General features: G+C 40.1%; 1 protein-coding gene across 1 annotated transcript; it reads left to right on the forward strand.

Moving 5' to 3' along the window:
* The first annotated feature begins 17090 nt into the window (after window positions 1-17090).
* Window positions 17091-22080, forward strand: LOC125251817 (uncharacterized protein K02A2.6-like). Its single transcript, XM_048164900.1, has one exon. The coding sequence runs from the start codon at window positions 17399-17401 to the stop codon at window positions 21407-21409; it is 4011 nt and encodes a 1336-aa protein (XP_048020857.1). The 5' UTR covers window positions 17091-17398; the 3' UTR covers window positions 21410-22080.
* The last annotated feature ends 806 nt before the right edge of the window (window positions 22081-22886 follow it).

The following is a 22886-nucleotide window of genomic DNA, read 5'->3' on the forward strand; positions in this document are numbered from 1 at the left end:
TGATGTAAGTGTTGCTTTTATGGTTTAATGTTGAGTGTGACTGCAAATGGCTGGTATGCACCAGGAACAAAGTAAGATGTCATTTCTCTTACGGCTATCGTAATTTTGGATGCAATCTACTTGAATATTAAGATGGATGAAATGTTTCATAAGGTTTAGTCATACTTTACATTTTTGAATTTTGCAATCTACTTGAATATTAAAATGGATGAAATGTTTCATAGGTTGATTTTAGACTGTCTAATGTTTAATTGACAAATAAATGTTCAATTAAAAATGTTTCTTTCTTTATTTGGTTTTATTATATTCATTGTAACAGGTAAATAGTGTAAAAATAATTTATAGTCCAATATTAAGTTAAATTCACTTTTACATTTAGTAAATATAGCACATTTGTTTGGTTAAAATCAGCTAATATTTCAATTATATCTACTCAATATTTTTAGTTTATTTGACATAGAATTACAGTTGTGGTGTTTTATAATTTTGATTATATCTAATTAATTTTATTTCTCATATAAAATAATTCAGTTATTCAGATTTACAAATTTTTTTACTGACATTTACTCAATTTATACAGTATATTTCATTGATTTCACAGCTTTAAAATTTACTAAATTTTTTTGAGTGTAAAAATGTTTCACCAAAAAAATTGAGTAAATAATAGTTAAACTTTTTACAGTGTAGTAAGTCTATAATATTGCATTATTATTATTTCTTCGTGAAACCTGTCGGAAGAGGTCAACACCCACCGACAATTCAAAGCTAGCATTGTACCCTCTGTTTCATTGTGTGACCTGCTGTAACAAAGATTATATGTACTTTTAAAAGACAGTTAAGTATAACTCAGCAAAGTTCCCGTTAACCAAATGGCTGAATTATCAACACATGAATAGCTGGTAGTAGACCTTACTAGTGGTGTTCCAGGGTACATAGAAAAACTTCAGGGTCTAGACTATGATGAAATCAGCCAGAAAACAGAAGAGCTATTATCTGAAACAGCAACCAAAGCCCCAAAGGGTGACAAGCTGATTAAATTGCTTTCTAGTTTAGCATTAAACTGGGCTGCCCAGTTTAGCTGTTGATAAAGTAAACATTGCTCATGATCATATATATATAAAAAAAAAAAAGAGATTTGAGGATACAGGACCTTAAGAGTGAGCTTGCTGAGCTGCGTAAAGAAAATGACTGGCTAAAGGCTGAAGCTGATAGTCTGTCAGCAGAAAAAGAGGACTTACAATGTTTTGTCATGGATCAGGAAGCCAAAGCTAGGAAGCTAAAAGATAAGTACCTAGAAGCTGAAAAAGAGCTCAGCGAACTTAAGTAAGGACACTCAGGTCCACCTTCTGTAGTAGACCACCAAGATGCAGATACTGCCACTCTGCAAACAGAGCTGGCACAAACTCGGCAAGAATTATCGGCCAAGGCAGATGAGTTAAATGTGAGAATAAGCAAAACTGAAGTCAAGGCAGAATTAAGAGCTGCATTGTCTGAAATTTCTAGTTTGAGAACTGACTTAGAAGTGGAGAGAAGGCTTTACGCTGATGCTCGTGAGCAAGTGGAAATGTTTAAGCGACAGCTACATAATTCCAAATGTGTCCAAGCCCAGCTTAGAGAGGAGTTAGGCAGAGCAAGTGATCAGTTGAGAGACTTTCAACACAGTCACAAAAGAGCTACCGTTAGGGCCCTGAAGTGGCAAAACAAACCTGATGTTTCTGAGCGAAGGTTTGAGGAAATAGGGAGAAGGATGAAAAAATTGGATACAGAGGGAGATACCCGTTATGAGCTGCCCAAACCACAAAGTGTGCATTACAGCCCACTTGGTTCAATGGCCAGGGACCCCATGTATGATAATCTAGCACGGGGACAGCGCTACCAGCTGAGCAGCAAACCCGTAATTACTGGCTGCTGAGCCACAGATGGTAGCCCTTATCATTTCCATGAAGCAACATTTGACTCTCCGACCTGGGGAAGACCTGCTCGCCTCTCTTATGAACCTCCAAGCTCAATGTTAGCTAGGGATAGCCGACTGCATCAGCTTAGGGAATTGGCATGAGACATTGAGATGTTTAACCCCGATTCCCCTGGTAGCAACATAGAGTTATATCTTAAAGATGTTAACTATGCTCTGTCCTACATCCCAGAGGCCAATATGGCCGATAAGCTCCTCCTCCTGAGAAAGACAACCTCACAGTCTGTCCATGGATTTATGGAACAACAGAATCCTGCTGTTGCTGAAAACTATTACAAAATATGTAGGGTCCTGAGAGTTGAATACACAATGTATCATAATTCATCAGCTTCTCGTCTCTCTGCTTTGCAGATCAGACAAAATCGCTATGAAACCCCAAGAGAGTATTATGAGCGTAGAGTATACTTTGCTGGCACAGACTTGCCTAGGGTGGAGGAAGATGTAATGTTTAAAAGCCTGTTTATAAGTAATCTGCATCCAGCCATCAAGAAACCCTTTTCAATTCTTGTTGATGTTGATCGCATGTCTGTCGCAGAGTTAAGACAACTTGCAATGAGAGCCTGGGAGAATGAGAAAGTAAGCACAGACAAAAGGGACAGAGAACCAAGTACCCATGTTTTTGAGCTTTGAGATGTCAGTGAGGCTCCTCTTGAGTTAGAAGGATCAGAGCTCCCTCATCCAAGAAGTGAGTTTGCCAGTAGCCGTGGCTACTCTTCTCTGTACTGCAGGGAGAAAGGCCCAGGAGACCTGAGGATAATCCCAAATGGTTTAGCCAGCAAAGCAAGACAAGTGAAAGTGAAAAAGCAGAAAGGGATCAGGTAAACTTAGCAGAAATGCATCGTATGCTATTTGAGGTTCTGAAGGACCAAGAGTCTGAAGAGAAATCCTCCAAGAAAGATAGGGACCCGCTATCAAAAGCATGACTAGGCTGGGACCCCTCTCCACCTCCATCTAGCGTGTACCTCATTGGGTGGGGGGAAGAGCCTGAAGGTAGGGGGGAACCCTTCAGCAAGCTCCTAAACCTATGCAGTTAGAAGATAATTCCCACAACCCTACTTTCCCTCAGTTACTCGGTGACTTGACACAGAAAGGCAGGGCTAAGAGTATTTATATTTCTGCTTCAATTGAAGGTATTTTGATATGTGATGCCCTACTACAGTGGTTCTCAAACCTGTCCTGGGGACCCCCCACCACTGCACATTTTGCATGTCACCCTCATCTAACACACTTGATTCAAGTCATCAACTAATTAGTAGAGACTGCAAAAGCTGAATTGGGTGTGTTAGATGAGGGAGACATGCAAACTATGCAGTGGTGGGGGGTCCCCAGGACAGGTTTGAGAACCACTGCCCTACTAGATACTGGTTCAGAGATCTCTTTGATGTCAGCTAGGCTGTTTGAGGAACTTAGAACAAAAATCCATGTTCTTGGGAAATGGCTCAGAGTAGAGGATTGTCAGATCAACATAAGCTACACACAGGACCAAGCCCCTGTTAAATGTCTAAATGTCCACACACTTCAAGTCGTGAACAGGAGCCAGAACAATGAACAGAGCCATAGCAGGTTTTACAGCAGCAGTTCTCAAAAGCAGACGCTAAAGAAACAGAATATCAGCGCAGGAATTGCAGCTAATTTTCTATGAACATAAGGAGATCTTTTCCAGAGACTCTTATGATTGGAAGGTCACAGACATCCATACAGTTTGTATCCCCACTGACCCAAATGCTTCACCCAATATCAAAAAGTTCTTCAGTCAAGGCAATATCAACGATGGAGGCATCATCAGCGTTGGTTCTGGTGTCGGAGAAGCAGCCTCAGGTGCGAAGCAGCCCCTCCTGTTCTCTTCACGTTCCAGCCTTTTATAGACTATCTGACCTCTTGAGCTGGAATTCCCCTCATCTGAGTCTATATATAAAGGCCTTGTCTCTTTGTTCTCACTCTTCTCCTCTGCTGTGTCCTGCGCTTCGTCTTCAAGACATCCTTCAATGATAATAATTGCCTTTCTTACTAATACATGTTATGTCCTTACTATTCTACTAGCATGCTTTATTAAAATCTTAAAACAACAGTTGTAGTGTCTTTCTTTATAAACATATTTTTAATAAAGTTTTACAACAATAAAGTGTTTTGTCTCTTTTCTTTATAAACTACTTTCTTTTTAAAGTTCTTTTACAAAAACAGTTGTCTTGTCTTTTTTTAAAGAGCTATTATCTTATTAAATAAAAAAAATATTTGTCCTGTCCTCCCCAATAAGCAGTTATCATAAACAAGTTATCTTTTCTCTTTATAGACTTCTTTAATATAAACAGTTATCACTTGTTTTTCTATTCCTCATACATTATTTCCACCAAGTTATCCTTATCCCTTTATACATTTCTTTAATATAAACCGTTATCTCTCATAACTCTTTTCTCTATAAACCAAACATCTGTTTTTTTCTTTATCTTCAAATTACAGTTGTGTTCTCACTATCATAACTCCCATAAATCACATTCTCAAAAAAAGTTTTTTCTTCCCAAATCTCTGTTGCGCTCCCATTATTATTACTCTTATAAATCACTTATCTCAATAAATGTTTTTTCTTCTTAAATCTGTTGTGTTCTCATTATTATTCTTTATAAGCAGAAGAGGTACAACTAGCATAGAAAAGTTGCATTTCCTGATGGAGCAGGGTGTGGCTGATATCAACACTTTATAGCTATTAAGTCCTATAGTAGATATTATAAAGTTTACCGAAATGCCAATGGTCAAAGGATTAGGTGTGCTATGTTGTTGTTACAACCTGGACCTGGGCGCTGCCCCAGGTTCACAGGTGCTCATGTCTTAGTTGTGCTCTCGGTATTCACATGGACAGGCACTTGTAAGCATGGCGTTTGGGCATTATCATTGCCAAAGCATCACTGATGCAGCGCGAGTTCCCTCGAAAGGGAACGTCTCAGGTTATGACTGTAACCATAGTTCCCTGAGAAGGGAATGAGACACTATGTCACCCTGCCATTCTATTTGCTTTGGCTAATTGAAGCTATCACCAGTCATTCCGGATGTGCTTTTATGCTTTCCTGGTCCTGACGTCACCTGCCTGTGACGTTCTGTCTTGCCATTTGACTAGTTGACACAAGTGCTTCAGATGCAATCACGCAGAGGTGTTCCCAAAGTGTCATTGACACAGCATCTCGTTCCCTTTTCAGGGAACTATGGTGGCAGTTGTAACCTGAGACGGTTTTATTGTTTTTTTATTTTTTTATTTATTTTTTTGTGTGTGTGTTTTTCCCCTCTTCTATTCATTGAGCTCTGTGTTAGGGCACTCAGCTCATTCTTTTGGAAAAGTCTTATTTAGTTTTACTGCAAACTGCATCGTAAACTAACCAAACTAACTTTGATTCCTGAAGACATATTCTGAATTTTTTTTTTGCCATTTCAGCTACACTGGTGATTTTTTTACTGTTATAGTTTATTATTATTATTATTTATTGTAGCTTTTATAATTAGTTGTGCAATTATACATATATCAGTGGACAAACAGAGTCAGTGGACAAACAGAAATTACACCAAATACTCCTGCATATGTTCTAGTTTAGATTCATATCCATTTACGTTTCTAGCAGCACTATTTTTGCATTAAGATAAATGGTAACTGTAAGGGAATTCGGATCAATATAACTCAAAGGTGACTGAATTACAGTGAATAAGAACCAAATTAGTATGTAAATGATTTAGAATTAATATTTAACACTTTATCAACTATTTGTCCACAGATAAGTTGAGATTAGAGTATTTTACCAATTCTAGACAGAATATTATCCCTTGGCCAACATTAATAATATAAAATTATGATCATTGATTATGAGCAAGGTAACAAAATCGACAGTTTAAGGCAGTAACTTGTAAGCACACAGCACAAGACACTTGTATATGTGAAAAAATAAACAAGACTTTATTGAACTATTCTAATACATACAAACTAATCATAATACTTTACAATAAGGTTCACTAGTTAAAGGAACACGCCACTATTTTTTACCATATTTGACCATTTTCGAATCCATTCAGCCAATCTCCGGGTCTGGCGGTAGCACTTTTAGCTGCAGCTTAGCATAGATGATTGAATCTGATTAGACTGTTAGCATCTCACTCAAAATTGTCCAAAGAGTCCTAAGACTAGAAAATGAAAAGTTGTGATTTTCTAGGCCGATATGGCTAGGAACTATACTCTCATTCCAGCGTAATAATCAAGGAACTTTGCTGCCGTACCATTCATCTTAGTACACAATGTAACTCACACACTTTTCAAAACATTCAACTCTCTCCTCTGTCCCCCTCCACCACCACCCACCTCATCTCTAACTGCTGATAATTTTGCTAACTTTTTCACTGACAAAACATCTACCATCAGCAGTCAGTTCTCCGCTCCACACACACAGGATCTCAGACTAACCACACACACAGCCACACACCTCCTCTCTTCATTCTCTCCCCTCACTGAGACAGAAGTATCTAAACTTCTTCTCTCCAGTCATCCCTCCACCACCTGCCCTCTAGATCCCATCCCCTCACACCTTCTACAAGTCATCGCTCCTAAACTTTTACCAGCACTTACACACATCATCAACACATCTCTCCACACTGGCATTTTCCCTAACACATTCAAGCAGGCTCGGGTCACCCCACTGCTTAAAAAACCCACATTAAACACGTCTCTTGTAGACAGCTACAGACCTGTTTCTCTCCTACCATTCATAGCAAAGACACTTGAACGAGTTGTTTTCAACCAGGTGTCATCTTTCCTCTCACAGAGCAACCAATTGGATGTCAATCAATCTGGTTTCAAGAGTGGCCACTCGACTGAGACTGAACTGCTGTCGGTCACTGAATCCTTGCGGATTGCAAAGGCTGATTCCAAATCATCAGTTCTCATTCTGCTCGATCTATCTGCTGCCTTTGACACAGTGAATCATCAGATCCTTCTGTCCACCCTCTCATCACTGGGCATCACTTCTCTGGTTTGAATCCTATCTCACAGGAAGGTCTTTCAGGGTTGCCTGGAGAGGGGAGGTATCCAAAGCTCATCAACTGACCACAGGGGTTCCTCAGGGTTCAGTTCTTGGACCCCTCCTCTTCTCCATTTACACTACATCACTTGGTCCCATCATTCAGGCACATGGTTTCTCCTACCATTGCTATGCTGATGACACACAACTCTTCCTTTCATTCCATCCAGACGATCCCACAGTAGCTGCTCGAATCTCAAGCAGTCTGGCGGACGTCTCGGCATGGATGAAAAAACATCATCTACAGCTCAACCTGGCTAAGACTGAGCTTCTCGTCTTCCCTGCCAATCCGACTCTAAATCACGATTTCAGAATCCAGCTAGGTACATCCTCAATTACTCCATCAAATTCAGCCAGAAATCTTGAAGTAATCCTTGATGACCAACTGTCCTTCAAAGACCACATTGCAAAGACAGCTCAGTCATGCAGATTTGCACTATTCAACATCAGGAAAATCAGGCCCTTTCTAACAGAACATGCAACACAACTTCTCGTCCAGGCTCTGGTCATTTCTAGACTTGATTACTGCAATGCTCTTCTGGCTGGACTGCCATCATGCACAATCAAACCTCTACAAATGATTCAGAATGCTGCAGCACGTCTCGTCTTTAACGAGCCCAAAAGAGCCCACGTCATGCCTCTCTTCATCTCTCTACACTGGCTACCAATTGCTGCTCACATCAAATTCAAGGCATTGACGCTCGCTTACAGATCTACCACAGGCTCAGCACAATCCTACTTCCACTCACTCTTACGAGTCTACAATTCCTACCAGAAGCCTACAGTCTTCAAAGGAGCGAAGGCTTGTGGTACCGTCACAGAGAGGCTCGAAATCACTCTCCAGGACATTCTCATTCACTGTCCATTGCTGGTGGAATGATCTTCCTGCCTTCATCCGGAATGCTGAATCCCTGGCAACATTCAAAAGACATCTGAAAACTCATTTCTTTCATGAGCACTTAACCTCATCTTAGGAAAAAAAAAAAAATTCTTATACCTATCCTTTCACTTCCTCTCTATTGTAGCTTATGATACTCTGAGCACTGCCTATAACTTTTATTGTGAGCACATCTTGTCTATTTGCCTCGTCATGACGACTTGCTTGTTGTATTCCTCACTTGTAAGTCGCTTTGGATAAAAGAGTCTGCCAAATGAATAAATGTAAATGTAAATGTAACTACAGAAGAGTCAAGTTTTAAATAGGAAAAATATCGAAACTCTGTCATCATTTTTGAGCGAAATGCTAACGGTCTAATCAGATTCAATGATCTATGCTAAGCTGCAGCTAAAAGTGCTACCGCCAGACCCGGAGATCGGCTGAATGGATTCGAAAACGGTAAAATTCAACTGTTTAACTCTAGGGGAGTTGGAAAATGAGCCTATTTTCAAAAATAATGGCATGTTTGTTTAACATTAGTTAACTACATTAGTTAACATGAACTAATAATGACCTGCACTTTACAGCATTTATTAATCATTGTTAATGTTAATTTCAACATTTACTAATACATTATTAAAATCTTAACATTAGTTAATGCACTGTGAAGTAACGAACAAACAATGAACTGTATTTTCAATTAACTAACATTAACAAAGATTAGTAAATACAGTTACAAATGTATTGCTCATGGTTAGTTCATTTTAGTTAATACATTAACTAACGTTTAACTAATGAACCTCATTGTAAAGTGTTACCAACTAATCTAACGAAAACGCACACAAACATTCATACAGTGTCAGGGAAATTGTGATATGATTAACGGAGGATGAGGTCTAGCGTTAAACATTATTTCTTTGACCGCAACCTGAGAGAATTAACATACTAGCAGTTCAACCTTAGTTTGTTTGCTTAATAAAAGTTTCACCAGTTCAGCAAGAATGAGGAGATTGTGGAACTTGCTTTGGATGCTCCTGTGAGCATGTGTTCCCTTCGTGACATAGTTGCTGGAGGGAATCTCGGCGGCGCTGATTGGCTGGCGGTCGGTCGTTGTTGAGTTCTGAGGGACAGCACTCGACGGTGAATGGATAGTTGGATTTGCAGGGGGAGCCTTGTGTGTCGGTTGCCAGGTTAAGTGTTGCTGTGCAACAAAATTTCGTTGCGTCTCGATGAGTTGTTGGAAGCAATGGACTTTTAAAGAGTTTTCTTCGACGAAGTTCAACGAAGCCTCGTACAGAAGACTTGATGAGTTTTGAGTGAGCTCTTGAAGAGGTATAATGTGCAGGCAGGACGATGGTAGAAGTCAGCACGAATCAAAGCAAAAGCCAAGGCAAAAAAGGAAAGCCAGACTGCTTGTCATTGGGTTTTAACCATGTCCATCTGTAATAGTGTAAAAGTGTTATAATTTATCAAACTTTGTTACTCTGGTTTAGAAAAACCAGGTTCAGAAACACTTGGTAAGGGATGATCCATCATTTCATTATGGGGGAGGGGTTGTGAGTATATATAAAATTTATGCAGATGGAAATTGAGACTCTTTTACACAGCATTTAAAATTTTGGTGTTTATCGAATATTGTGGCCAAGCTGCTTTCTTGTGCTGCATGTGTTTGTTTGGAGAAGTGTTATGTGTTCTTTTATGTTGCTCATGTGGTATACCCCTCTCTTCGGTCAATGGTATGTTCCTCTGGTGCCGCGCTCTTCAATCTGCGTGAAACATTCTGAAGAGAGGTATGTGTCTCTGTTAATGGACAGCTTGAACATGTTCTTAGAGCATATTAAACAGAAGTTACAATGATATCAGAACAAAATATTTTGGTAATAGTGTTGTTGACCCATGTGTAAAATTAGAGGTTGTGCATGTTTAATACTTTACATAAACTGTATCGCTTAAAATGTGTGATTGTGACGTATTTCTATGAACGGCACAACATCTGAAATATCAGTTTATGTCTTATGTTCATTCTTATGAGTATGAGGAAGTTTATTAACGTTCATCTGAGTTTCATTTCGTTACATTTTGATGATGCGAGTGGTTAATTCCTTGCTGTGCAAAGTGAAATGCGCGCCTGTAATCGGTGGTGCATTTTGGGTAATGTAGTGTTAAGGAGAAGAAACTGAAACTGTGAATTGTTACTTTGGTATTATAAGTCACCTGCATATTAGAAAAATGGGGCAATGTACTAACTAAATGATGTATTTGCAGATTGTGAAACCAGAACAGATGATTTGTAACACTGTCCCATTTTATGCTTGCAGGTATGAGTTATTGTGTTCACTTTTTTTTACTATTGTTTTATTGATGGATCATTTGATTATTGATTCAGTATTCATAAATCATTCTAATTCTATATAAACAAAATATGCCTTTGGTGAAATGCATTTTATTGAGTGGAACAATTTAAGATACTGTAAAGAAAACAACCTGTAATTTGAATCTGCGTGAAACATTCTGAAGAGAGATTGTGAAACCAGAACAGATGATTTGTAACACTGTCCCATTTCATGCTTGCAGTAAACACCCAAGAAAAGGCATTACTGGTGTTTGTCCTCATTCTGAGTTGATCCTGTGGTGCATCCAGTGTTCCGCTACACAGCTGACCCATCCTTCCGAGTGTTTTCACCAATCAGATATTGTTTCGGGTGGGTCCTACGCCCAGTTCTCATTTTCTTGCATGTAATTAGCATAATGTCCATATGGTCACGTGTGCCCAAAGTTTTAGTCAGCACTTTAAGAAATCATCTTTCATAGTTTAAATTTGGTGTATAAATCTGGTCATCTGGTCTTAAAAGTTTGTGGAACAAAGGAGGGTTTCCTTTATTGATCTGCTCTGTTAATACAAAACCTGGTTTGAGATTAAGCAGGTATGGGAGAGTGGTCTCCTTTAGCAGTTTAGCACTATGGTTTATTTTTATGGCTCACTAAAGGCCCCGATATACTTCAAATGAAGTTCTTTTTCATTCTTCGTTTAGGGGTAAAACGAAGTTTGAAATGCGTGAGCTGTGATATACTGTAATCGAACATCTGATGCCTCCCACACTACTGAGAGCGATGGTTAGATGTAAATACGTGCTGTACACTTTCTTCTCAGTAACAAAATAAACAATAAAAATGAGAAAACAGCAAGCATTAGAAAATAAAAAAGAAAAAGAAATAAAAAATAGAAAAAGCATAAGAAAAGCGTCTGATCATAACATGGGTATGTTAGCACAAGCTCTGCAAATTAGCACTCCAGTCACTTCACGTTTATTTTCATAGCAAATAGAATAGATGTTTATTCAATAGATTGCTTAAAAGCAATCTATCAAACACGAATATCAAACACGAAAATCAGTGTCAGTGCCTCATTTCATCAGAAGCACAACTTTATTTTGTACTATAAAGCGGCTATCCAGTGTGTTCATGTTTTCACCCGTGGAGATCTTACCTCAACGAACTCAAGAGATCAAATGAGTCAGAGAAGACTTCCACGCGAATGAACGCTATTACGTTATCATCACGGACCAATGGTGGCATGAAGGTGTTTTGCTGAAAGTTCGCTTTGGCAAGCTGTTTCGAACTTCGTTTTGGCCTGATTTTGTTCGAAATGACGTCACATCAGTTCATTCTTCGATTTCGTTTGAAGTATATCGGGACCTTTATGGTTCAGTGGGGGATCTCTGTGATCTTTGGAATGTGGTGTTGTTTTCATTTGGTGGGCTTCGTTCATGGATGATCCCACATAACACTTTATTTTGATAGTCCACTTTAGATATTCTTAGTTACTTTTCAACTACATGTCAAATACCAGTCATTTAAGTGTTAGTAGACTGCCTACTATCTATCTAATACTTTATTTCGATGGTCCCTCAACAAACATTGTACTGACTATAAGTAATTTTGCAAGTACAACTTATTCTAGTCAATGTATTTTTATTCTAGTCAACTTATTCTACTAACCCTAACCTATCAGTCAAGACTTGAGTCTACTGATACTCTATAGTAAACTGACATGTATAAGCAAATTAATGAGATTTAGTTGACATGTACTTGTAAATTTAGTATCAATGTAGTTACTATTTTAAGGTAAAATATTAGAATGTCTAAAATGGAAAAAGTCTGATTTTTAGGGACACACTGAAATGAAAATTCTGGGCCGAAACAGAAACATCTTGGGTTACTTGACTGTAAACATGTTCACTGAAAATAGTGGGAACAAGATGCTGCGCTCATAGTGCTATGGGAAAACATCTTGGTTTGACTGGTTGTGAAGTATGTGTGGCAAACACACCAAGAACTTGCCTTTAAATAACCTCTGACAATGGCGTGTATGCTGGAATGTGTGCTCGTTAAAGGCTATAAAAAGACATGAAACGTGCACCTTCAGGTTATCACTTTGTCTGAGGGCAATGCAGAGCAGCATCTCATTCCCACTTTTTCAGGGAACAGGGTTACAGTCAAGCAACCCGAGAAATTCCCTTTCAAAAGCTACTATCAATGCTGCACTCATAGCACTATGGGAATGAAAATACCAACGTGACCACACTGGAAAGTGTCTGGACCCCTCATGGTTGTGTGTATGTGCCCAAACACAAGAGAGATCTCAGACATGAGCTTGGGATGTTGACTCAAGGACATGTGAGCCCGGAGTAACATGAACATCCAAACTATAAAATCTCATACATCTGTGTGGAGAGGACCAGCCTGCCACCTTCTGCACCTACAGTACATCAGGGCCTCATCTGTGTGTTCCAGATTTTAGTTGGGCGCACGCAGCGCGCCCAATGTAGTCAGCTTCATTAACAAATGACTCTTATGAACCGGTTCTTTGGGAGTCAAAAACAGCGCAGCCAAGTTCACTTACGAATTGTTTTCCATTTGTTCGTGAATCGGAAAATTACTGCCTCTCGGCTAACTCAGAAGTCCTCGAATTTTCGTATTTTTTTGCGAGCTGATTCACTGGCCGCCCGCTTCAATTTCGTCATGGATAAAGGTCTTTTTGCCATCCGACGAAACGGTAACATGAAATCAATAAGAAGATCCCGATCATAGAAACTAGTTAGGTAAGAATCTAAATGTATTTGATCTTTTCTCGATCACTAACACATTATAAGTGATTCAGTTGGCCCAGTTTCCCAAACCATTCGTTCAGTTCTCAAAACTAAGACACATTTCTCAAAACGTTGAACAATGACTACATTAGGTAGCAAAACTGATGACACACACCAGTCAAAATCTGAGAGAGAGCTGAATGAATAATTTACAGGGGTTTTAAACTTACACACCAGTACTTTAGATGAGGGAAATTTCACTATGTACAGTAAACTGTAGCACGTTGTATACCCTCAAACTTGTGATTGTCAACTTTGTCTGTAGCCATTTGTTATACTGTATTTTGCAGAACTGAGAAATAACTGTCTTGTGCTAGAAGACCAATACACTGCTATAGTACCTTTTATTCTGTAATAAAATTTGGCCAAATGTGCAGAGGATGCTGAATTTAGTTTTACTGTAATTTACAGTATACTGTATTGTGGTGCATACCAAGTTCATACATATCTAATGCCAGATCAATTTACAATAGTAAAATGAAAAAAAGAAAGAAAATAAAAAATCACTGCTGTATTTTACTGTATCTGTAAATTTATTTTTGTATAGTGTAGTAGACAGTGAGCTGCAAAATAATTCCTGAATCCCAGTAAGCGGTATTTTTGTTACAGTGTTATTATATGAATTGATCTCACTAGTGTTCACTGGGCAGTGTAGTAGTCTGTGTATTTGTTATGTCTTGTGTGTTATCTGAGGCCAAAGTTTGATTTTGTCAGACAAGAATAAGTTTTTGACTAAAACATTTTATTTTGACCTGGAAGTTTGAGGTTTGTACGGTAACACTTTACTTGAAGGGGTGTGCATAAGACTGACATGACACCTTCATAATCATGACATGACACATGTCATGAATATGAAGGAGGTTTTATGAACGTTTATGACAACTGTCATTAAGTGTCATTCGCTCAATTATGTCATTTTTAATGCAAAGATGACATTGTTTGAGATGTCCGAGTTATGACAACTTGACATAAAGCAATACATCGTAACCTGTCAGTGTCTTTGTCATGACAACTTGACATCATTTAGCTTTATCGGTTAACATTGCATTAAACTGTCATGTAGTTGGTTTTGACATGAGGCCATTATAATAGTGTCATAAATATGTATCTTGAGCTCAAGTACAGTGGTACAAATTGAACTTGTCATTAAAATGTCATTAAGTGACAATACTCTGACAAATAATTTTATAACAGCGTCATGACTATTTTTCATTTCATGTTTTTTTTTTGTTTTTGTTTTTTGTTTTTTTAAGTTTCCACCAACAGAAGGTCAGATAATAGACAATTTCAAATTTCGTAAAAAAGATGACACTGTTATAAAATAATGGTAACACTTTATTTTAGGGTCTTTTAAATAGTTGCTTATTACTATTAGCATTCATATGGCTAAAATATTGGCTATTTATTAGTACTTATAAAGCACATATTAATGCCTTATTCTGCATGATCTTATTCTACATTCTTAATCCTACCCAATACCTAAACCTAACAACTAACTATAATAAGCAGTAAATTAAGAGTTTATTGAGGGAAAAGTCATAGTTAATCGTTTATATATGTGTTCCCTATACTGAAGTGTTAGCAAAATAATGTAATGTAATGTTAACCCATAAAGCTAAGTAGTTTTTTAAGTTTGATAATTAATCTGCTATGTCATGTTTATGACAGGTTATGATGTTTTGCTAATGTCACGTTGTCATGACAAAGACACTGACAGGTTATGATGTGTTGGTTTATGTCAAGTTGTCGTAACAAAGACATCTCAAACAATGTCATCTTTGCATTAAAAATGACATAATTGAGCGAATGACACTTAATGACAGTTGTCATAAACATGCATAAAACCTCCTTCATATTCATGACACGTGTCATGTCAAGATTATGAAGGTGTCATGTCAGTCTTATGCACACCCCTTCAAGTAAAGTGTTACCGATTAAAAGTTTGAAAGACAAATTTATGCTGGCTTGTCATAAAGCCAACTTAAAGTCTTGTTTAAAAAACATAAATAGTTTGGTCAGTTAGGCGAGAATATAGATGTTCTGGGTGATTGCTAAAGTGTTGCTAGGAGATTCTGGGTGGTTGCTAGGCTCTTGCTGCAATTGCTGGGGTGTTGCTAGAGTATGTAGTTGATAGGGTGTTCTGGGTGAACACACACAGACATTCCCACCTCTGTTAATAACAGAAGCCCAAAAACTGTTTGCAAAAAAACTAGTTTTTGTTGTTCTTTAACTTGCTCTAAAACATGTGATTTATGCCATCAAAGTAACCTGTGTAATATTAATAAAACTGCTCATCTCCTTTAGTGATACAAGGTCAGACTCATTGTAAATCTGTTGATGTTTTTCATATAGTGCCTTTACTTGGTGCCATGATGGATATTGAAATCTTGTTATTTATTTTGGTAATGCAATGTTTGTGGATGTTGGTAATGCAATGTTCTCAACCAAGTGGAACATAAATATCACTTAACCAAACCTTTTTCCATAGACCTTGGCATTGTTATGTATATATATTCAGTATAAGACTTTCTAATTTACATCAGAGGTAATACAGATGCTAGTTAATAAAAAATAAGCTTTAATTTATTTGTTTGACACATAATAAGGTTCCTCACCTTATAAGTTTCAGAGGAACAACAGTTTACCTTTGCATAAGATAACTGTAATGGCTATTGCTGAATCCCATTCAGCTGGCCACCTCTCCTGATTAGAAGTCATGGACCTGTTCTTCTCTGCTCCTGTTTTTGTCTCATGTATTTAACCCCTTACTGCACATTTTGACAAGTGGGGCATAAATGACATACCCAAAATAAAAATTTTGCTTCTCATAAGTCATTCTGAATAGACACATAACCAACATATATTTAGAAACCCAACACAGAGTTTACACTTCAATATTCAGAATTACTCATTCTGTTAATAAGATGGAGTTCTGTCATGATAACTCTCAGAGTGTTTGGCATGGTAATGGATATGACAATGTTGATTTGGTCTTGGTGGAATAGATTTGCTACGCTGTTGCTGCTGTTGATTATTGTTGCTGCTGCTGCAGAGTAAGTATGGGACTTGCTACTACCAATACATACACAACACACTGCTGCGAGAAAGTAAGACATGCTGCTGCTGTACAATATAAAGTACATGAATTACCCATAGCAGATCTAAACAGATGGAGCTGGGGAAGGTAGAGGTGTTTCTGAAGCGTGCTGCACCGCTAAGGCAAATGCTACTCATGTATTTGAAGATTGAGCATGCAAGCGCATTGGCAACTGATACAGCAGAAACCAATCATCTGTGTCCTATATACCAACCCGATTCCAAAAAAGTTGGGACACTGTACAAATTGTGAATAAAAACAGAATGCAATGATGTGGAAGTTTCAAATTTCAATATTTTATTCAGAATACAACATATATGACATATCAAATGTTTAAACTGAGAAAATGTATCATTTTAAGGGAAAAATAAGTTGATTTTAAATTTTATGGCATCAACACATCTCAAAAAAGTTGGGACAAGGCCATGTTTACCACTGTGTGGTAACACTGTTACAAAAAGTAGAGGTTCTTTTTATAACAGTCTGCAAACGTCTGGGGACTGAGGAGACAAGTTTCTCAAGTTTAGGAATAGGAATGTTGTCCCATTCTTGTCTAATACAGCTCAAGTGCGCGTCTTCCTCTTTATGATGCACCAAATGTTTTCTATGGGTTAAAGATCTGGACTGCAGGCTGGCCATTTCAGTACCCGGATCCTTCTTCTATACAGCCATGATGTTGTAATTGATGCAGTATGTGGTCTGGCATTGTCATGTTGGAAAATGCAAGGTCTTCCCTGAAAGAGACGACGTCTGGATGGGAGCATATGTTGTTCTAGAACAGTGGTCTCAAACTGCCGTCCGCGGGCCATTTACGGCCCACCGTCCCCCTCTACCCGGCCCGCAACTGATCTCAAAAATAAAACATAATCCGGCCCGCTAAATTATTATTATTATTATTATTATTATTATTATTATTGTTATGTATGCAGCTAAATGTCGTGTTATATAAAGACTGAACCACTAGGGGGCAGCAGTGTTCTATTATTGGTTGATGTCTGTATTGAATAAAGCAGTTGAAGAAGCAGTGAACCAAGAAAACAACGTGTGCGTGTTGCTCTATATGTTTAGATAAAAGTGTTTATCTATAGTCCTGAGTCGGCAACATAATATAAACTGGCGACGAGTTGTGTAATCCGGAAGACTTTTCACTGCATCGGCGAGAGAAATGCCGGTGTTGGTCAAGTTTGGATAATAAAAGAACAACCACGCTAAAACAGCACCGAGCTAGTGAGCTAGGGTAGCTGTAAAGAGTTGATGGATCAGTCTTCTTCCGAAGAGTCTAACGCTACAGTGACAGAGACTAGAAGCAGACACATCATGGCTGGAATAATTGGACATATGGATCCCTTCGATGAGTCCGGTGAGCAGTGGGCCACGTACATTGAACGTTTTGAGCATTATGTCTTGGCTAATGAGATCAGGGACGCAAAAAAAGTACCGGTACTGTTGAGTGTGCTCGGATCAAAAACTTATGGACTGCTTCGTAGTTTAGTTGCTCCCGAAAAGCCTGGGGAGATGGACTATGACAATATTGTGGGAGCGTTGCAAGCTCATTTCGCTCCAAAGCCACTCGTAATTGCGGAGAGATTTCATTTTCACAAGCGAAACCAGGGAGAAGGAGAGACAGTGGCGCAATATGTGGCGGTATTGAAAGGACTTTCAGAACATTGTGAGTTTGGTGCTTACTTAGAAGACGCACTAAGGGACAGATTTGTGTGTGGACTTAAAAGTGAAACTGTACAGAAGCGCCTTTTGACAGAGAAAGATCTCACGTTTCAGAAAGCAGTCGATTACGCGATATCGGCTGAAACAGCTGCGCGTGACGTGCAGCAGTTAAGTGGCTCCCTGAAAGTGAACGCGGTGTTTTCTCAAAAATGCTGGCGTTGCGGGAAAACTAATCATAATGATGAAAACTGCTGGTACAAGGATCGTGACTGTCATCAGTGTGGGAGGAAAGGCCACACGAAGCGCATGTGCAAAGGCAAAGTAAAGAACGGTCGTGACCGAGAATGGAAACAGAAAGTGGAAAAACCTGAACAGAAATGTAATACAAGTAAGCGCAGTGTAAAAAGTAAAAAGAAGAGAATTTATCACGTTGAGACAAGAGAAGATGAAAGTGAAAGTGAGGGAAATAAATCTGACACTGACTGTGAGTTGGGACTTTATGCCATGTCACAAAAAGGGAAATATTCACGAATCTCAGTGCTGCCTGTTGTAAATGGCAAGAAAATGGAGATGGAATTGGATACAGGGGCTGCTGTGTCGTTGATCCCTTGGGAACAGTATAAAAGCACGCTGAGCCAGCTACCACTGCAACCCACTGATATAATGCTCAAGACATACACTGGAGAGCCGTTGGCACCAGAAGGGGTCATCAAAGTGCAAGTAAGGTTAAACAAGCAATGTGCTGATTTGCCTTTGTATGTAGTTAAGGTGGATGCACCCGCATTGTTTGGCAGAGAGTGGCTGAGAGTAATTAAACTGAACTGGAAAGATTTAAAGACTGTGCATGCAATTGAGCAAAAAGAGGAAGACAACTTGGAGACGGTGTTAAAGAGACACTCCGCTGTTTTCTCTAATAATCTAGGCACAATGAAGGGAATTAAGGCCACATTGACTATTAAACCTAACAGTGTTCCAAAATTTTGCCCACCACGTAATGTGCCATATGCTCTACGACCACGAGTCGAGGCTGAATTAAAGCGACTGACAGAACTTGGAGTGATCTCACCTGTGGAGCACAGTGATTGGGCCACGCCCGTGGTGCCTGTCAGCAAAAAGGATGGCACAGTAAGGCTCTGTGGAGATTTCAAGATCACCATCAACCCATCTCTGTGCGTGGATAAGTATCCGATTCCACGCATTGAGGATCTTTTTGCCTCTCTAGCAGGAGGCCAATGCTTTAGTAAGCTAGACTTATCGAACGCTTATCTGCAGATGGAGGTAGAAGAGAAGTCTAGGGAGCTGCTGACTATTTCGACACAAAAAGGGCTATTCCGTTTTAATTGTTTACCGTTTGGGGTAGCTTCATCACCCGCCTTATTTCAAAAGGCTATGGACCAAGTGCTTCTCGGACTGCCGTATACACATTGCTACCTGGACGACATACTGATTAGTGGTCCAGACGAAATGACACACCTAAACACTCTGGATGCAGTCCTGGGCAGGCTAGAGGAACACGGTCTGCATCTCAAGTCTGAGAAGTGCCTGTTTTTCCAGGAGTCTGTGGAATACTTAGGTCATATCATTGACGCAGAGGGACTCCACAAATCACCAGAGAAGGTACGTGCTATTGTGGAAGCACCTGCACCTGGGGATGTCAGTCAGCTACGTTCGTTCCTAGGAATGCTGAACTATTACGGACGTTTCATTCCCGATTTAGCTACTATCATGAAACCACTGAATGATCTGCTAAATAAAGGGAAGAAATGGCAGTGGACGTCAGCCTGTGAGTCAGCGTTCCAGACATCAAAAGCTTTACTTGTATCACAGGAAGTATTGACCCACTACAATCCTAAACTGCCCCTCCAGCTCGCATGTGATGCTTCGCCCTACGGGGTTGGCGCAGTGCTCTCGCACGTCATGCCCGATAAGGAGGAGAGACCGATAGCCTATGCATCACGAACGCTCAGCAAAGCAGAACAAAACTATGCTCATATTGAGAAGGAGGCGCTAGCGATAGTTTTTGGAATACGAAAGTTTCACCAGTACCTTTATGGTAACAAGTTTGTTCTAATCACTGACCATCGCCCGTTGACCTCCATCCTGAGTCCATCGAAAAGTACACCATCAATGGCTGCAGCTCGAATGCAGCGTTGGCCGCTCCTCCTGTCAGCTCATGATTACACCATTCAATACCGAAAAGGTGCATTACATGCAAATGCCGACGGGCTGTCACGACTGCCACTCCCCTACACGCATAAAGAGAAGCAAGGCGCAGTAGAGGTATTTTACACATCTCAGTTAGAAAACTTACCAGTCAGTAGCACCGAGATCAAAGGAAACACCTTGGCTGACCCTATCTTGGCTCGGGTCCTAGAAATGGTCTCAACTGGTCGTTTTCCACCTGCTAAGGATGCAGGTGAAGAGCTGTCACCCTATCTGCAGCGCCGGCATGAGCTCACAACCCAACAGGGATGCCTCATGTGGGGTGGGAGAGTTATCGTACCACCAAAACTGCGCCCTCGAGTTCTGGAAGAGCTCCATTCATCACATCCAGGTGTAGTGAGGATGAAAAGCCTGGCACGCAGCTATGTATGGTGGCCCGGTGTAGACGCTCAAATTGAACTACAGGTCAAATCTTGCCACTCCTGTCAGAGCGTACAAAAAGAGCCTGGACTAGCACCTTTACACTCTTGGATGTGGCCCTCCAGTCCATGGGAAAGGATACATGTGGACTTTGCAGGTCCATTTGAAGGACATATGTACTTGGTCGTGGTGGATGCACATTCAAAGTGGCCAGAGGTGCATATCATGAAGAGCACCACTGCCTGTATGACCATTCAAGTGCTCAGGGGACTGTTTAGTCGCTATGGCATTCCACACATCCTTGTGAGTGACAACGGACCGCAGTTCTGTGCGGAAGAATTCAGTACATTCCTGAAAAACAATGGAGTCAAACACATCCGCTCAGCGCCATACCACCCAGCCACCAATGGCCTGGCCGAACGGTTCGTGCAGACTTTCAAACATGCTTTAAAGGCATCCAAAGGCACAGCACAGGTGCGTCAGCGACTTGAGGCGTTTCTATTAACATACAGAAACACCCCGCACGCAACAACGAAAGAAACACCGGCAATGTTGTTTCTTGGACGCAGGCTGCGCTCTCGATTGGATTGTTTAAAACCAAGTGTGGCTGGAGCTGTACACAGGTCACAGGATGCCCAACAACAACGGCGCCAGCATCACACTAATGTCAGACAGTTTGAGGTAGGAGAGTCAGTTCTTGTGCGTGATTATAGAAAGGGGGAGGAAAAGTGGGCACAAGGTGTGGTGAGAGAAAAGACTGGACCGGTGTCGTACAAGGTGAATGTGGGATCGCCAGGGGTATGGAAACGCCATGTGGACCAGATGTTGAGACGCCCAGATACAGAGCCTCAGCAAACTGCAGTGAGTCGTACTGTAAGCCCACAGGTGTTACTACCTCCTAGTGATAGTGGCACCACACTGCACTCAAATACTCCTTTATTAGAAAAGAAGGATGTTCAAGTTCCAGAAATCCAAGAAACATTAAAGACACACCAGTCCACTGAACCACAAATCTAAGGAACATCCTCAGATAACCGAGACAGTGAAACGTTATCCTGTGAGGATCAAAAGACCACCAGCTCGTTACCGTGATGAGTGAGCAGTAATTAGTTAATAGAGGGTTATAGCACAGTTTGAGTGAGAGACATATTCTTTCAACATATAAGTTATACAACCACTGAGATATTCCTAATTTGTTGTTGGAAGTAAAAAAAAAAAAGGTAATTGTACCTTTATTGTCGTACATGAAAAGTGTATTGTTTTGTTTAAACAAAATGTTGAATGTTAATGTTAATGACATTCTATCTTAGTGGGGAGGAAATGTTATGTATGCAGCTAAATGTCGTGTTATATAAAGACTGAACCACTAGGGGGCAGCAGTGTTCTATTATTGGTTGATGTCTGTATTGAATAAAGCAGTTGAAGAAGCAGTGAACCAAGAAAACAACGTGTGCGTGTTGCTCTATATGTTTAGATAAAAGTGTTTATCTATAGTCCTGAGTCGGCAACATAATAATTATTATTTCGTTATTATTACGAAACACGTCCGATGCAACCATTAAATGTTACCGATGCTCAAACGGCATCTTGGACAAATGTGGCTCAGCTGTGTGAGCACAAGCGCTGCCAGGTGTCTGTCAAGAAATAGAAGAGTGTACAAATGTATTCAGGGATTGTATTTGTTCAGTACAGTGTTGTTCAGTGCAAGATTTTAATGTTATTTAACCCTTAAATGCATGACTGTTTCGCCAATCATTCTTACATATTCGGGTCTTTATCGACCCGGATCTATATCTAACACGGAAGCAGCTCTACCTGTCGTGATAATATAAAACTCCTCTGATATTAGAGTAACAATTACAGAAGAATAAAATAAATTGTATTTTGTTACCTTTTGGAGCTTGAAAGGGCTCAGTTTGAGCAGATGTTTTATGCCATCATCACTGTCCTCGTCAGAGCTCATTTCCCAGTAAATTCAGCAAATAATGGCTAGTTTTATGTTTGAGGTCACGAATAGGAGCCCATTCGCGATCTCAAACATATTATCAGAAATATGTATGTAACGTAGTTCGTAAATGTGGGAAGAAGGAGGCGGGAACCGGCGAACGTTCAACAAAACTTTAATTCAAAATAAACAAAGAACAAAACGAAAGTAATGCCGACAGACCCTCGCGGATGTCTGCCGGCCACACAATAACAAAACATAATGTAAAGTCCAGGCCTGGTCCTCTCTCGTCCTTCACTGACGTCGCTCCTCCTTTTATGCCTCCGGAGCTCCTCCGTGAGAGACTCGAGGCCGGCGCGCCTCGCAGGTGATGCTCATTAACACTTGCGTCACCGGCCTCGCACCATTCCCTCACGGCTCTCGCCCGCCCTGCTCGTCACATACACCCATCGCCCCTCCCAGGCCGGGGGGTACTCCCGCGACTGCGCTTACTCCCCCCCCCGGGGCCTGTCTCGGCGGCCGCTGCACCTGGGGATAAGGACAGACGAG

The sequence above is a fragment of the Megalobrama amblycephala genome, linkage group LG17 (genome assembly GCF_018812025.1).
Source record: "Megalobrama amblycephala isolate DHTTF-2021 linkage group LG17, ASM1881202v1, whole genome shotgun sequence".
Taxonomy (NCBI): Eukaryota; Metazoa; Chordata; class Actinopteri; order Cypriniformes; family Xenocyprididae; genus Megalobrama; species Megalobrama amblycephala.

What these genes read in the sequence shown, in the direction of transcription:
- LOC125251817 (XM_048164900.1), top strand. Translation starts at nt 17,399, where the DNA reads ATGGATCAGTCTTCTTCCGAAGAGTCTAACGCTACAGTGACAGAGACT.